Source organism: Dendropsophus ebraccatus, chromosome 4 (assembly GCF_027789765.1).
Source record: "Dendropsophus ebraccatus isolate aDenEbr1 chromosome 4, aDenEbr1.pat, whole genome shotgun sequence".
Taxonomy (NCBI): Eukaryota; Metazoa; Chordata; class Amphibia; order Anura; family Hylidae; genus Dendropsophus; species Dendropsophus ebraccatus.
The window spans coordinates 104644366-104659685 of NC_091457.1; the positions used below are offsets into that span (position 1 = coordinate 104644366).

At 41.6% G+C, this 15320-nt stretch overlaps 1 protein-coding gene across 1 annotated transcript in view; it reads left to right on the forward strand.

Moving 5' to 3' along the window:
* The first annotated feature begins 3736 nt into the window (after positions 1–3736).
* LOC138788579 (inter-alpha-trypsin inhibitor heavy chain H3-like) overlaps positions 3737–15320 on the forward strand; it is a 45963-nt gene continuing 34379 nt past the window's right edge. The window contains exons 1-11 of the mRNA XM_069966607.1: positions 3737–3885; positions 6785–6942; positions 7503–7607; positions 9575–9737; positions 10564–10674; positions 11098–11226; positions 11300–11416; positions 11626–11794; positions 12353–12478; positions 13297–13478; positions 13810–13995. Coding sequence (XP_069822708.1) covers positions 3805–3885; positions 6785–6942; positions 7503–7607; positions 9575–9737; positions 10564–10674; positions 11098–11226; positions 11300–11416; positions 11626–11794; positions 12353–12478; positions 13297–13478; positions 13810–13995 — 1527 coding nt within the window. The 5' untranslated portion in view covers positions 3737–3804. The remainder of the gene's footprint in view (positions 3886–6784; positions 6943–7502; positions 7608–9574; positions 9738–10563; positions 10675–11097; positions 11227–11299; positions 11417–11625; positions 11795–12352; positions 12479–13296; positions 13479–13809; positions 13996–15320) is intronic.

A 15320-nucleotide genomic window follows, 5' to 3' on the forward strand; every position in this document is an offset into this window, starting at 1 on the left:
TACAGCTAGAGAATACAGCGTGCTGTGTGGTGTTACAGGTAGAGAATACAGTGCTGTGTGGTGTTACAGATAGAGAATACAGAGTGCTGTGTGGTGTTACAGGTAGAGAATACAGTGCTGTGTGGTGTTACAGGTAAAGAATACAGTGTGCTGTGTGGTGTTACAGGTAGAGAATACAGCGTGCTGTGTGGTGTTACAGCTAAAGAATACAGGATGCTGTGTGGTGTTACAGGTAGAGAATACAGCGTGCTGTGTGGTGTTACAGGTAGAGGATACAGCATGCTGTGTGGTTTTACAGCTAGAGAATACAGCGTGCTGTGTAGTGTTACAGTTAGAGAATACAGTGTGCTGTGAGGTGTTACAGGTAGAGAATACAGCGTGCTGTGTGGTTTTACAGCTAGAGAATACAGCGTGCTGTGTGGTGTTACAGGTAGAGAATACAGTGCTGTGTGGTGTTACAGGTAGAGAATACAGCGTGCTGTGTGGTGTTACAGGTAGAGAATACAGTGCGCTGTGTGGTGTTACAGGTAGAGAATACAGTATGCTGTGTGGTGTTACAGGTAGAGAATACAGCGTGCTGTGTGGTGTTACATGTAAAGAATACAGCATGCTGTGTGGTGTTACAGGTAGAGAATACAGTGCTGTGTGATGTTACAGGTAGAGAATACAGGATGCTGTGTGGTATTACAGGTAGAGAGTACAGGGCGCTGTGTGGTGTTACAGGTAGAGAATACAGCATGCTGTGTGGTGTTACAGGTAGAGAAAACATTGCTTTGTGGTGTTACAGGTAGAGAATACAGTGCTGTGTGGTGTTACAGGTAGAGAATACAGCGTGATGTGTGGTGTTACAGGTAGAGAATACAGCGTGTTGTGTGGTGTTACAGGTAGAGAATCCAGGGTGCTGTGTGGTGTTACAGGTAGAGAATACAGCGTGCTGTGTGGTGTTACAGGTAGAGAAAACATTGCTTTGTGGTGATACAGGTAGAGAATACAGTGCTGTGTGGTGTTACAGGTAGAGAATACAGCGTGATGTGTGGTGTTACAGGTAGAGAATCCAGGGTGCTGTGTGGTGTTACAGGTAGAGAATGCAGTGTGCTGTGTGGTGTTAGGTCGAGAATACAACGTGCTGTGTGGTGTTACAGGTAGAGAATACAGCATGCTGTGTGATGTTACAGGTAGAGAATACAGTGCTGTGTGATGTTACAGGTAGAGAATACAGCGTGCTGTGTGGTGTTACAGGTAGAGAATACAGGATGCTGTGTGGTGTTACAGGTAGAGAATACAGTGCTGTGTAGTGTTACAAGTAGAGAATACAGTGTGCTGTGTGGTGTTACAGGTAGAGAATACAGCGTGCTGTGTGGTTTTACAGCTAGAGAATACAGCGTGCTGTGTGGTGTTACAGGTAGAGAATACAGTGCTGTGTGGTGTTACAGGTAAAGAATACAGTGTGCTGTGTGGTGTTAAAGGTAGAGAATACAGTGTACTGTGTGATGTTACAGGTAGAGAATACAGCTCGCTGTGTGGTTTTACAGGTAGAGAATACAGTGCGCTGTGTGGTGTTACAGGTAGAGAATACAGTGTGCTGTGTGGTGTTACAGGTAGAGAATACAGTGCTGTGTGGTGTTACAGGTAAAGAATACAGGATGCTGTGTGGTGTTACAGGTAGAGAATACAGCGTGCTGTGTGGTGTTACAGGTAGAGAATACAGTGCTGTGGGGTGTTACAGGTAGAGAATACAGCATGTTGTGTGCTGTGTGGTGTTACAGGTAGGGAATACAGCGTGCTGTGTGGTTTTACAGCTAGAGAATATAGTGTGCTGTGTGGTGTTACAGGTAGAGAATACAGTGCTGTGTGGTGTTACAGGTAAAGAATACAGTGTGCTGTGTGGTGTTACAGGTAGAGAATACAGTGCTGTGTGATGTTACAGGTAGAGAATACAGGATGCTGTGTGGTGTTACAGGTAGAGAATACAGGGTGCTGTGTGGTGTTACAGGCAGAGAATGCAGTGTGCTGTGTGGTGTTACAGGTCGAGAATACAACGTGCTGTGTGGTGTTACAGGTAGAGAATACAGCATGATGTGTGGTGTTACAGGTAGAGAGTACAGCGTGCTGTGTGGTGTTACATGTAGAGAATACAGCGTGCTGTGTGGTGTTACAGGTAGAGAGTACAGCGTGCTGTGTGGTGTTACATGTAGAGAAAACAGCGTGCTGTGGGGTGTTACAGGTAGAGAGTACAGCGTGCTGTGTGGTGTTACAGGTAGAGAATACAGCGTGCTGTGTGGTGTTACAGGTAGACAATACAAGGTGCTGTGTGGTGTTACAGGTAGAGAATACAGCGTGCTGTGTGGTGTTACAGGTAGAGAATACAGGGTGCTGTGTGGTGTTACAGGTAGAGAGTACAGCGTGCTGTGTGGTGTTACAGGTAGAGAATACAGCGTGCAGTGTGGTATTACAGGTAGAGAATACAGCGCACTGTGTGGTGTTACAGGTAGAGAATACAGCGTGCTGTGTGGTGTTACAGGTAGGGAATACAGCGTGCTGTGTGGTGTTACAGGTAGAGAATACAGCGTGCTGTGTGGTGTTACAGGTAGGGAATACAGCGTGCTGTGTGGTGTTATAGGTAGAGAATACAGTGTACTGAGTGGTGTTACAGGTAGAGAATACAGCATGCTGTGTGGTGTTACAGATAGAGAGTATAGCGTGCTGTGTGGTGTTACAGGCAGAGAATACAGGGTGCTGTGTGGTGTTACAGGTAGAGAATACAGCTCATGCACACTAAGCAATAGACGAGGAATTAAAGAGGAGTCTGCTCTTAATTTCTGCTTGAAATTCCTTCCATAAAATATGAAAAGAGCAATGTCCCATTGTGTTTAATGGGATTTGGGCGATGTTGTTCACACATCACATGCTTGCATTCTACTTGAATTCAGCTCAAATTCAGCTCCTATTCTGCTCCTTGGGTGGATTCACATTACAGAATCTGCGCAGATAAATTCCGGTGGATTCCGACGCTAGTACACGCTCACGGCCGTGTGCCTTTCCTCTGGCTACTTAGACACGATTCTATGGGTGGCCCGATTCCGCTATCTGCCGATAGAATTGGCATGTCAATTCTTTTGGCGGAATGCGGAATCCGCTTGTGCATAGAATGGTGTCCATGACATGGGCGGAGAGGCGCACGGCCGTGAGTGCATTCTAGCGCCGGAATCCGCCAGAATATATCTGCGCAGATTCCGTAGTCTGAACCCACCCTCATTCTGCCAGAGCAGAATAGAAGAGGAATTTCAAGCAGAAATCTTTCCTTCAATTCCTGGTCTTTTGCTCAGTGTGCATGAGCCCTAATTTGATGAAGGAAGATCTTGACCTCTTCAGATACAATCCTACCTTCAATAAAGACTCCAAATTATTTTAAACAAAAAATATTGTGTGTCTGATTTTTGTCATTTAATTGATTGAGCTTATAAAGAAGGAAACAAGGCCACCAGCAGAGGGCAGTTGTGTCTCAGTTATTTCATGTTAGGCCTTTGTGTAGGTATCTTTGTAGCAACACACTGAAGAGTATAGTGTTATTTGCCCACAGTGCTGACCCTGCACGTAAACAAACAGAGGACAAGTATTGATCCAGGCCACTTAGGTTAGTGTTGGTGAGATTTGGGCACCACATGACCCACAAGCTGCAAAATCCCTTTTTAGGACACAAATATTTGACTTTCCTGTTTGTTTCTGTACAAACTAGCACGGAGGAGGGTTACCCATTAATCAGAAGGTGATCGGACAGCGATCAGACAGTGATCTAACTGAACCATGGGGAATCTCCACTGGTGGAGGCTGCTGGGACCAGTCCTTGTCACTCTGTGCTTTCTGCCTTCATGTCATGGAGGAACGGTCAGTTATTACCATAGTCATATATATACGATCATATCTTAATACCAATGATGGTGGATTTACTATATTATTACATACTACTATATAATGAAACGTTTTGAAACTTTGTAATAGACTTTGAGTTTCAGTTGTTCAACATTTTCAAAATCTCTGCAGGCTGTCAGTGACTGTGAGCCTTTAGATTCAGAAGCTGAAAGTTCTGACCCGGTCTGGCTTAGCTAAGTAAGGATAACAAAGCAGGCTGGACTTCAGACTGACAAATTTTACCTGAGCTGATCCATTATAGTGGAAGCTTCTTAGATTAGAAGCAGTCATGGTTTAACCCCTTCATGTCACAGCCAATCTTTATTTTTGCGCTTTCATTTTTTCTTCCTTATGTTTGAAAACCTATAGCTCTTTCGTTTATTACAGACCCATATGAGGTCTGTAATGGCACTCTTCTTTCTTCCATAAAATATGTTGCAAAATGGGAAAAAATATTATTGGGTGGTAAAATGTAAAAAAAATTTAAATTTCTGGTGGGTTTTGTGTTTGCACCATTTGTCATGTGGTAAAAATGATGTTATCTATATTTCTCAGGTCAGTATGATAACAAATATGATAACAAATATGATAACAAATATGATAACAAATTTATTTTGACAAGTTGCATATATGTGACTTTTTCAAAGTTTCAATGCTTTTGTTGTTTTTTTTCTCAACAAACGTGAAAATTCACAAACACGTTAGTGAAATCATCACAGTTACAAAGTCCGCTTGACTTCTTCAGCAAAGTTACGACATACAATTGTAACTTATATAGGTATAAAGTAGGTGTAAGTAAAGTAGCTCTTACATTGCTTAAATAAGTAGAAACTTAATTTTCGCTATGTTTATAATAGGGTAAAAAGTAAGGGTGGTATTACACGGAACGATTATCATTCGAAAAATCGTTAAATCGTTAGGATTTGAACGATAATCATTTCGTGTAATAGCAGGCAACGATTAAACGACCAACGAGAAATTGTTGATCGTTTAATAGGATCCGGACCTATTTTTATTGTTCGATCGTTCGCACATTGTTCGCATATCGTTCGGTGGAATAAGAATTCACAGCTGAAACGTACGCAATAGCGACGACTAAACGACTGCAAGAACAATCATAAATAACGAGCATCGTTTCGTGTACTTGGGCGAACGATTTCGGGTCGTTTGCCTTAGCGGTCGTTTAAGATCGTTTATCGTTAATCGTTAGTCGTCGGAAAATTGCTTGGTGTAATAGTACCCTAAGAAGAGTAACAGAACAACAACCTCGCCATTCTATCACAACAACCCCAATGGGGTGGGTTCACCAATAAAGTAAAAAGCAGAGATCATGTGTGGTGTTAACTGCAGCTATCACTTCTTCACTAGAAGGGGTTTCGGTGACTTACTAATGTTTAGTCAGAACCAGTTTGGCTATTATAAAAATAAGGCAGATCAACTGTCCATGGAGAGGAGGAATGTCTTTTGCTCCTATGAAGAGCAGAATCATATTGGGAGATTTTAACTGGGCCCAGTAAGATTGGATGATTGAGTATGTCCACAAGATATGCCCTTGCAGTTTCTCCATTTGTTTGATACCCCAGAGTACATTCTAGCTACTTGAACTGAGATCTATATGACTTTTTGAACACTTTGTATGCTGTTTATTTTTTTCTGGGATGTGATAAAAAAATCAGTAAATCAGGAATGTGATATTTTAATAGTTCGGGTGATTCCGCATGCAGAGATGCCAAATATGTTTATTATTTTAATTTTTTTTATTACTTTTTATTTGCAAAAATTGGAAAGGTTGGACTTCTATGACCAGTACCCTGATTGCTCATAGAGATCAATACAGGACCTATGCACTGCACTGAACTATTAGATCAGTGCCCTATTGATTCAGCCTGCTGGACACAGGCTGAAGCATTGCCTTTACAATGGATCGGCTTCCTGCGGTTACATTGCACGAAGCTGTTCCAACCACTTGACCACTGATGACAGGAATTTATAACATGCTGCTGTCAGAATTGACAATGGCATGTACACTGTAGGTGGAAACAGAGATCACTCCATGATGGCTAATAGCCCAATTTGTAGCAATATAGCATTTCCTGCATTAATGTAGCAGGAAAAGGTTATTGTAGAGATATTTGAACTGTAATTTCCTATTCAGTACATGACTGGACAGTCCAGGATTGGAAAAAGCAGATTGCGCGTGTGTGGTATTACAATTCAGCTCCACTCACTTCAATGGAACTAAGTCACAAAACCACAAACTGAGGACAAGAGTGGCACTGTCTCTGTAAGAGACCATGTTATAGTAAGCCTGGATAGGTGAAGCTTCATTTGCTCATGATATAAAGCACTGGAATTCTTCAGAGTTTTTTGTGCTCCTGTTGACTTGTAACCTTGCTACAATGTAGTTTCACCTTTTACATACTCCTTAGCATTGTATCTTCTACTACACGTGTTTTACTTTTATGTTTTCGACTTTCTGTTCTCATTTTATTAGAAAAAAAACCTTTTAAAACATCACAGGTTTTAATTGTCTGGGGTCTGAGTTGTTAGCGCATTCTCTCCCAGCTTTGTGTCACATTACCTGGACTGCTGCATAATGTAAGTCTATGGAGGAACTCTCGGCAGCACGGTGTTGACCCCGTTAGTTCTCCTGAACGCTCAGACCCCGACTAATCAAAACTTTTCATGTCTTTGAAAACACAATAAAAATACAACATGGCTCTCAAACCTGTAGCTCTTCATCTGTTGCAAAACAACAGCTCCCAGCATGGTTTGACACCTGAAGGCATAGGCTGGAGGGCCACAGGTTACATCATTACGTAATATGTCAATATCAATGTTTTGATATAATTATAAAGATGCTTTGTCTTTTCAGAAGATGGAGATCCGCAGCATGCATATACACACCAGGGTCTCTTCCCGTTTTGCTCGAACCTTTATAACCTCTGTCATCCAAAACATACTTAATTCCTCCCAAGAAGCCATTTTTGAAATGGAGCTTCCGAAAACAGCATTTATCACTAACTTCACCATGTGAGTATTTCATAGTGAATGCTGCGCATTGCCTATAGGTTACCCAGGCTGCTCATCTAATGTATATGGGTGTATGTTATATGCATTTATTTTTACCACCCCCATACAAATACCAAGAATGTTTGTGTTTTCAATAAGGAGAAGAGAATGAGCTGCTACCAGACTCCTTTGTCCCCTCCAGACTCCTCTACTGGCTTTTCTTCCATGAAAAGATATGATTAAACACTTTAACACTTATTTTAGCTGACTTTTGCCATTGAGGAGAGTTGGGATGCCCCCATACACATTAGACTGTTGGACGTTCCTGCCAGCATTGGCAGCTTTGGCCATTGTTTGTCTAATGTGTATGGCTGCCTTTCATCTATAATGGTCTGTAGATAACTGGTCCATGTCTATGGCTTTACAGAAGATGCATTAAAGCATAACTTGTTGTGTAAAGATTCGTTGGAGGAGGGGAAGAATTGTATGGGTTCTTGTATTCGTGTCTGCAGTTTGGGGCATTAGGTCTGCTGCTTGTATGATGCAATGTTTCTTATAATAGTGTATGTTGTCTCCACAAGGATCATTGACAATGTTACAAATGTCGGGATTGTTAAGGAGAAAGCTGAGGCAAAGAAGCAGTATCAAAAGGCTGTATCCAGAGGTCACAGCGCCGGTCTGGTCCAGTACGTATCATCACTCTCCATTACACTTTATTGATCTAGTTTTTATGTGTGGAAGGGGCTTCTCCTCTGGGTATTTGTCTTTGAATTCAACAGTGTACATAGGAGATTGTGTTCAGAACCGTACACCTCTAACCACTTTGGTAGGTGCTCTGTAGCGAATTGTTCTTTAACCATCTATTATGAAATGGTAGATAAGCCATGGCACACCTCAAATATGCAGGTGAAGATTTATTTACAGTGCAGGTAGATCAATACAGTATTTACTCCAACCAGAATTATATGTAAGTACAGATAATGAGACTGTAAATCCTATGGGAATGTAGCGACGTTTCAGTCCTACCTGGACCTTCTTCAGGCCATAGGGTCTCTGCGTAATGTGAAGGGAAGGAGTCTGGTGCTGTACTTACATATAATTCTGGTTGGAGTAAAGACTGTATTGTTCTACCTGCACTGTAAATAAATCTTCACCTGCATATTTGAAGTGTGCCGTGGCTTATCTACCATTTCAGTGTACATAGAAGACAGGAGGACAGTCCATTTCCTTCTGGGCAGATTCTACAGGACAGTCCTGGGCAGATTCTACCTAGTATTAAAAGTGACAAGAACAGCCAGGAGTGGGCCCTCTCCTTCCAATGGCCCCATAGCATTAGGTCTGCTTCTATAGTATGAATGCCCCTTCTGCGACCTTAGCATACACCATGTGTGATATTGAGGCTGGTCAGTAGAACAGGGTAATATACTCTACCCATCTGTCAGCAGAATACAGACTGGAATAGTAGCAGTATACACAGGATGATAAAATGGAATTGCTTACAATGCAGTCCCCTAATACAGAGTTATCACAGTGCAGAAACATTGCATGGCAATCAGTATATGTAAGGTTCTGTTCATGCTGGGTTTGTGTTCAACATTGGAGGTGTATGTTAGTGGGTCAGCTATGTATAGGCATGTAGTGGCATACATTGCCATAGGCATTAAAGGAAATAATGTGTCACCTAGAGGTTTTATTTTAACTGACAAAAGTCAGACACTGATACATACTCTTTTTTTCTAGTTTATTTTTATTTTCTGATTGTACATTTTTAAATTTTGTACATTATGGGGCAGACATGTAGCCTGATCTGCTTTTAACAGCATTTAGTGATATGCTTTACAGCATGAGTCTCCAAACTGCGGCCCTCCAGCTGTTGCAATACTACATTTCCCATCATGCCTGTACAGCCAAATCTATAGCTTTAGTTGTCCGGGCATGATGAGAATTGTGGTTTTGCAACAGCTGGAGGGCCGCAGTTTGGAGACCCATGCTTTACAGTATGCCACAATAGAATGGAAGGGATGACTCTATTGATATCTATATAAGAGCTTTCTAGGTATGTTCTGTGACCAGTGCTGGGGTCATTGTGCAGGGAAGGTGGGGAGTGAGCTGTGACCATCACCTATTGTGAATGGCCTGATCCTGTCTATCTGCTGGTGTCAACTTTCACTGTAAACCTGCATGTGATGACAAGGAGGACACTGTTCAATTTATGTGTCAACTTATTATTGGGCTTAGAGGCCAGAAGGAAAAGGGCAACATTTCAAGATTATTTTATAACAGAAATAGTAAAATGGAAAATGACCAAAAAGCCTTAACAAATATGTTTAACAGAAAAATGTGATTTAAACAATAGGTTCTTTCATGTACTTGCTCTTTCTTCTGTACTTTTCTGTACAGTTAAAAAAAAAACAGTCCAACAAAGGCAAAAGAAAAGGATAGCTTTAATGTAGGCGTTGGCATTTTTCTCTTACCTCAATTGTGCTGAGTGGATGCCATATGAATAGACCCTAAATTAGACTCAAATTTGCTGGATCCCAGGGTCAAGCCCATGAAGACCACACATAAAGCAGCCATACTTTAGCCCCCCTTACTCCTTGAATATCACATATGAAATATTAAACCTGAGGCTCTTGGAATAATCTTTTTGCAGATCTACTGGACGCAAAATGGAGAATTTTAAAATATCAGTGAATGTGGGACCTCTATCTACAGCAACGTTTATGTTGGTCTATGAGGAATTATTGAAGCGACAGCTCGGCAATTATGAATTATTCTTGAGAATTAGACCCAAAGAACTTGTGGAAAACTTCCAGGTAAGCAACAAACAAGGACAATATTACCTTACTACAGGACCTCTTCCTTTTTCTCAGGTTCACTTAACCTTAGGTTCACTTAATTGTAAAAAACCTCATATTGGAGTATTTGGTAAAGGTTTGATGTTCTTATGTAGGTGTAATTCACTTAATAGTTGAGTCTACATTCACATGGCGTAAGACCCCGGCCGGTGTTACTGAAGATCATCCCAGTCAGCACTGCAGTACCCGTCAGATGATCTTCATTTCTGGTTAATTTGGATTCACCGCTGCACACAATAGAGCGTGCGGCCGGAGCCGTGCGCTCCATTGTGTGAACTGACATGTTTTGTGCGTCCACTATTTAATGAATAGCAAACACAGAAAACTGACATGTCAGTTTTTCGTGCGGTCGGAGCCTATACTATCTGCATACGCTCCGGCCAGTATTCCATTCATTCCAATACAACGTATGTTTTGTAGAAATCAAAGCCATTGTTGCAAATTTAAACAACGGCCGTGATTTATGCAAAACATGCTTTGTGTGAACATAGCCTAAATGTGTGTCTCTGTTACATGTGTATGTATGATATTGTTAAGGTTTGTACCCCCAGAATCATAAAGATATGTTTGCACTATATAGAGTTCACAAACTTACTATTATTATTATTATTATTATTATTATTATTATTATTATTATTATTATTATTAATGCTCTGCATAACCCTCCGATCTGGAGAAAACCTGTAGATCTGTTCATTAAGGGGCTTCTGATTAAAGAACAAAATATAGAATACCTGTACCACAGGGTATTAATGACATAATATTTTCTATGAATATTTTGCAGATCAATGTAGACATCATTGAACCCCAAGGAATAAGCTTCCTGACAGCCATAGGAACATTTATGACAAATGAACTTTCTGATGTGGTCCGAATAAATCGGACAGAAAATAAGGTAATGGCCTATTCTGGGATCCTGATGTTTGTAGTCATGAGACTTTTGACCCTCCAAGCATCCAATGATTATACACCGATGAATTATAGAATAGAAATATTTAAATCGTATCATTTTTACTTCACTAAGCTCCCATGATGCGCCATTTTAGCTGCCATTTTATAAATCTGTCCCCTCCTTGGGATGTGCTTAGTTGTTGCATTAGTGATTACTAGACAATCTATATCCATGTAAGGAAGGGAATATAACATTTGTGGGTGAAGTACAGCACCTATTTGAAGCCATACTAAAATACACCGTATGTCATGGAGATCAGGATTACAAAGTACTTCAGTGTAGAAACCATACTGCAACATGTGGAGGGGAGGCTGTGCAGATAAGGAGCTCACCATGTTTAATGGAGAATTTTACTGTATTTTTCAGGCCCATATAGAATTTAAACCAACCTTAGAGCAGCAGCGCCGCTGTCCGCATTGTGCAGAGACTCTTCTGGATGGAGATCTAAAGATAACGTATGATGTCAAGAGAGAGGTTCCTGCTGGGAAAGTACAGGTGACTGGATAAATCTTTATGCTTATATCCAGCAGGATTGTTACTTTCTTACATCATCTGTTGTTTCTCATAGATCGTCAATGGATACTTTGTTCATTACTTTGCCCCGACCGACCTTAAACGTTTACCGAAAAATGTGCTGTTTGTCATCGATCACAGCGGGTCAATGTATGGACACAAAATCAAACAGGTAACAATAGTATGGGCACAAAATCAAACAGGTGATAATAGACTTTCAGAACACTCACTGAACCGATTGTAGCATAACCCCTAGTAAGACTAGGATTATTATATTGTTGTGCAATAATTCTGCAGTTTGCTAACTGTGCAGTAAGACCTGCCCCTGCCCCACATGATACAACCAGGACATGACCATTCTTCTATCATTAATATGTATAGACATATGAAGCCTTTACAAAGATACTGGAGGAAATGCCACCAGAGGATTACATTGGAATACTAATATTTGATGATAAAGTTGATACTTGGAAGAAGAAACTTGTTAAAGCCACTGCGACAAACATTAACAAGGCAAAGGAGTTTGTGAAAAAAATGACTGCAAGAGGAGGTAAGCTGGGGTGGGTGGGGGGCTGTGGGGGCAGGCAAAGAGGGAGGTCCTTTTATATTATGGCAACTATAAAAACTAACAAAACACAGTAATCACTGAACTCAAGGAGAACATTGCATATTTAAATTTTGGGGGGCTTCAGTGGAGACTATTGATTGAGAACTATAAAAACTAACCTAGGACAGGAGATCTCAAAGCTTACCCACCTAAACAGACCCTTATAGGTGCTGAACTTGAGGTTTGAGAAGTCTTTTGACCCCCTTTAAGCACCAGTGACCATTTAAACCCTGTATTCTTGCACCCAGCCAATCATAATCCTAAAAGTGCCCATGTAAAGTAATTCTAATTGGCTGGGAGGATGGGCTCAGAGGAAGTGTGTCCAGTTTAACCTTCATATGGGTCATTCTTTTGGCACCATTGCATGCACTCCTGTGATAGACTCTTTTATAACTGCATCTGAGTTGTAATTGTAATACAGCGGATGGATTGATCCCCCATGATAGGTTCATACATGATTGGGTTCCACAGTTGATCATTAGACCTTATATTGTTTTACAGGGACAGACATCAATAAGGCTCTGCTTACTGCAGCTAAGATGCTCACAAATGCCACCATTAATAATGTACTGCCTCCTACGAGCACCTCCATGATATTATTCCTATCTGATGGCGAACCGACATCTGGTGAGTGATTGGCCACTGAATATTCTCATTATGCAAGATATAGGAGAACCTTAGAGTAATGTTACAGGACAAACCTGCTGGATATATTAGCCACATAACAATGAGAATTAACCATACAAGACAACAATGAATGTCCAGAGATACTGCAACATTGCTTATGCCCCTATTCCACGAGTCGTTTGGAGGAGCAAACGAGCGCTATTAGCGCTCGTTTGCTCCTCGTTCCCCGCTCGCTGCCGCCGCTATTCAACGCGGCGTCAGCGAGCGGGTGAGTGCGGGAGGGGCGGCGGGGAGCTGCTGGGGGGGCTGCTGCTGGGGCAGCCCATAGGATATAGCAGCATCTGCTGCCGATGCTACTATTCAACGGAGCGACGGCAGCAGATCGCTGCTATATCAGTCGCTTGTTTTTCAACATGTTGAAAAACAAGCAACTGCAACGATCAGCCGACATGAACGATGTCGGCTGATCGTTGCACTCTATTCCACGGGACGAATATCGTTCGTAGCGGCCAATATCGGCCGAATACGAACGATATTGCTCCTCTAAACGACCCGTGGAATAGGGCCTTTAGATTGGGGCCAACTTTTCCAGTCTGGCCACTTGAAGGCAACCTGCTGTCCCGTAATATCAGCTGTGAGCCCAGATAATCAGCTGCGGATGGACGCTCCACCTCCTCCACTATAGCTAATCCTTAGTTTTGGTGCCCCTTTTTACTTTTTCTTTTCTGGTGTTTGTCTTACAACAGTAGAGTGTACCGAGTTAGTTGCCATGTTTAAGGGAGTCATCAAACTTATGTATAATCACTGTTATTGTACAGGAATTACTGACCACAAGAAGATAATAGACAACGTGAAGCGATCTCTGGAAGGTCAGGCTGCATTGTACTGTTTAGGATTTGGCAACAGCGTCGACTTTAACTTCTTAGAAAAATTAGCTCTAGAAAATGGAGGACTGGCACGTCGCATATACGAGGATTCAGATTCTGCTTTGCAGTTACAGGTAATCCGCATGCCTTACATATTGTATCTTATGGGCTCTTAAAAGTAAAGTTCATTCTTCACACAGTTCATTAGTGGGGACCCTCAGAGCAGAACTCAGGGACCACAGCTGAACACCTGGATTTGTTTTCTTATGCTACTGACCATTCAGGACAACCTATGATCATTGATCAGGAAGGCCTAAGCATGGCCTCCTCTTGGTCCTCTTTGCCTCTAAATGGGCTGAGTCTATGGTATAAACGTCTTCCAGGAGAAAATGTAATAGCTGTAATAAGGATCTCTTGTTGTCCTATGGACTCACTAGACGTATTGCCCTCTTACTTGTCTTCAAGGGCTTCTACAATGAAGTGGCAAACCCAATGCTTCTGGATATAGAACTGCAGTACCTGGATAATTCTGTGGATTTTGTAACCAGGAACAGCTTCAAGCAATATTACCAAGGCTCTGAAATCATTGTAGCTGGACGGATATTAAATAACAGTGTGGAGACACTTACAGCCGAAGTTAAAGCCCAAGGCGTGAGTCTGAGATCTGCTGCAGCAGGTTTAGGGGAAATCCCCACTGTATTTAGTTTACATTTCATTACTTAAATAATCTGTGTGCTTTTTTTAGTTAGGCTTTTAGGTTTTTAAAAGTACAGTCATATTGTAGGCACAAACTTCTTTTCTGTCTTGTCTTCATAGACGGCAAGGTGTATGAACCTAATGGAGACTATAATGATTAGAATTCAAAGGGGTATTCCAGGAAAAAGTATTGATAGCCTATCCATGTACAGAATAGGGTATGAATAGTTGACTGGTAGAAAGCCAACATTTGTCACCCCCAGCTGATCAGCTGTTTGGTGGCCGCACTATGCTAAGAACGGAGCTGGAAACAGTTATTGCCATAGTTCCTATTGAAGTGATTAAGAGCTGAGGCTACAGCATTCTGGCTCCATTGCTACTCTCTGTATGGAGCCAACTGCTTCCCAAAGATGAACCCATACGATCAACTATTCATAGTCTATTCTATGAATAGGATATTAATTCTCTTTTCCTGGAATATTCCTTTAAAGATCAGAAAAGTATTGATAGACTAATTTAGGGTGCGTTTACACGTGCAGGATTTGCAGCAGATTTGATGGTGCAGATTAGAATCAGCAGCAGATCCACAGCAGATTTGATGGCTCAGAATTGATTTGCTTTAAATCTGCAGCTTCAAATCTGCGCCATCAAATCTGCTGCAGATCCTGTACGTGTGAATGCACCCACAGTCTTCTAAAAGTGCAGCTGAACAGCCCCATCCACGGAGAGCAGGGAGTGACAGGAGCAGCATACAGAGCTTTATCTGTATATAGTGTTACTAGGAAAGGAAACTTGTCATCACTTTTAAGCTGGGTTCACACTATGTATATTTGAGGCTGTATTTGTGAGGCTGTATAGCAACCAAAACCAGGAGTGGATTGAAAACACAGAAAGGCTCTGTTCACATAATGTTGTAATTGAGTGGATGGCCGTCATTTAATGGCAAATTTTTGCTGTTATTTTAAAACAACGGCTGTTATATTGAAATAATGGCAGTTATTTACCGTTATATGACGGCCATCCACTCAATTTCAACATTGTGTGAACAGAGCCTTTCTGTGTTTTCAATCCACTCCTGGTTTTGGTTGCTATGAGGACCTGACTTGAGGACCAAATACTGCCTGAAGTATACAGTGTGTGAACCCAGCCTTAAGCTGCCTGAACCATAAGTCAGTGGAGCAGGCCCTGGTGGCTTCTCCCTGCCCCACCAATCTTCATTGTAGATCTCTCTCTGTTTACATATAGACATAGAGTGATGTGTCAGTCAAGGCCAGCAGGAT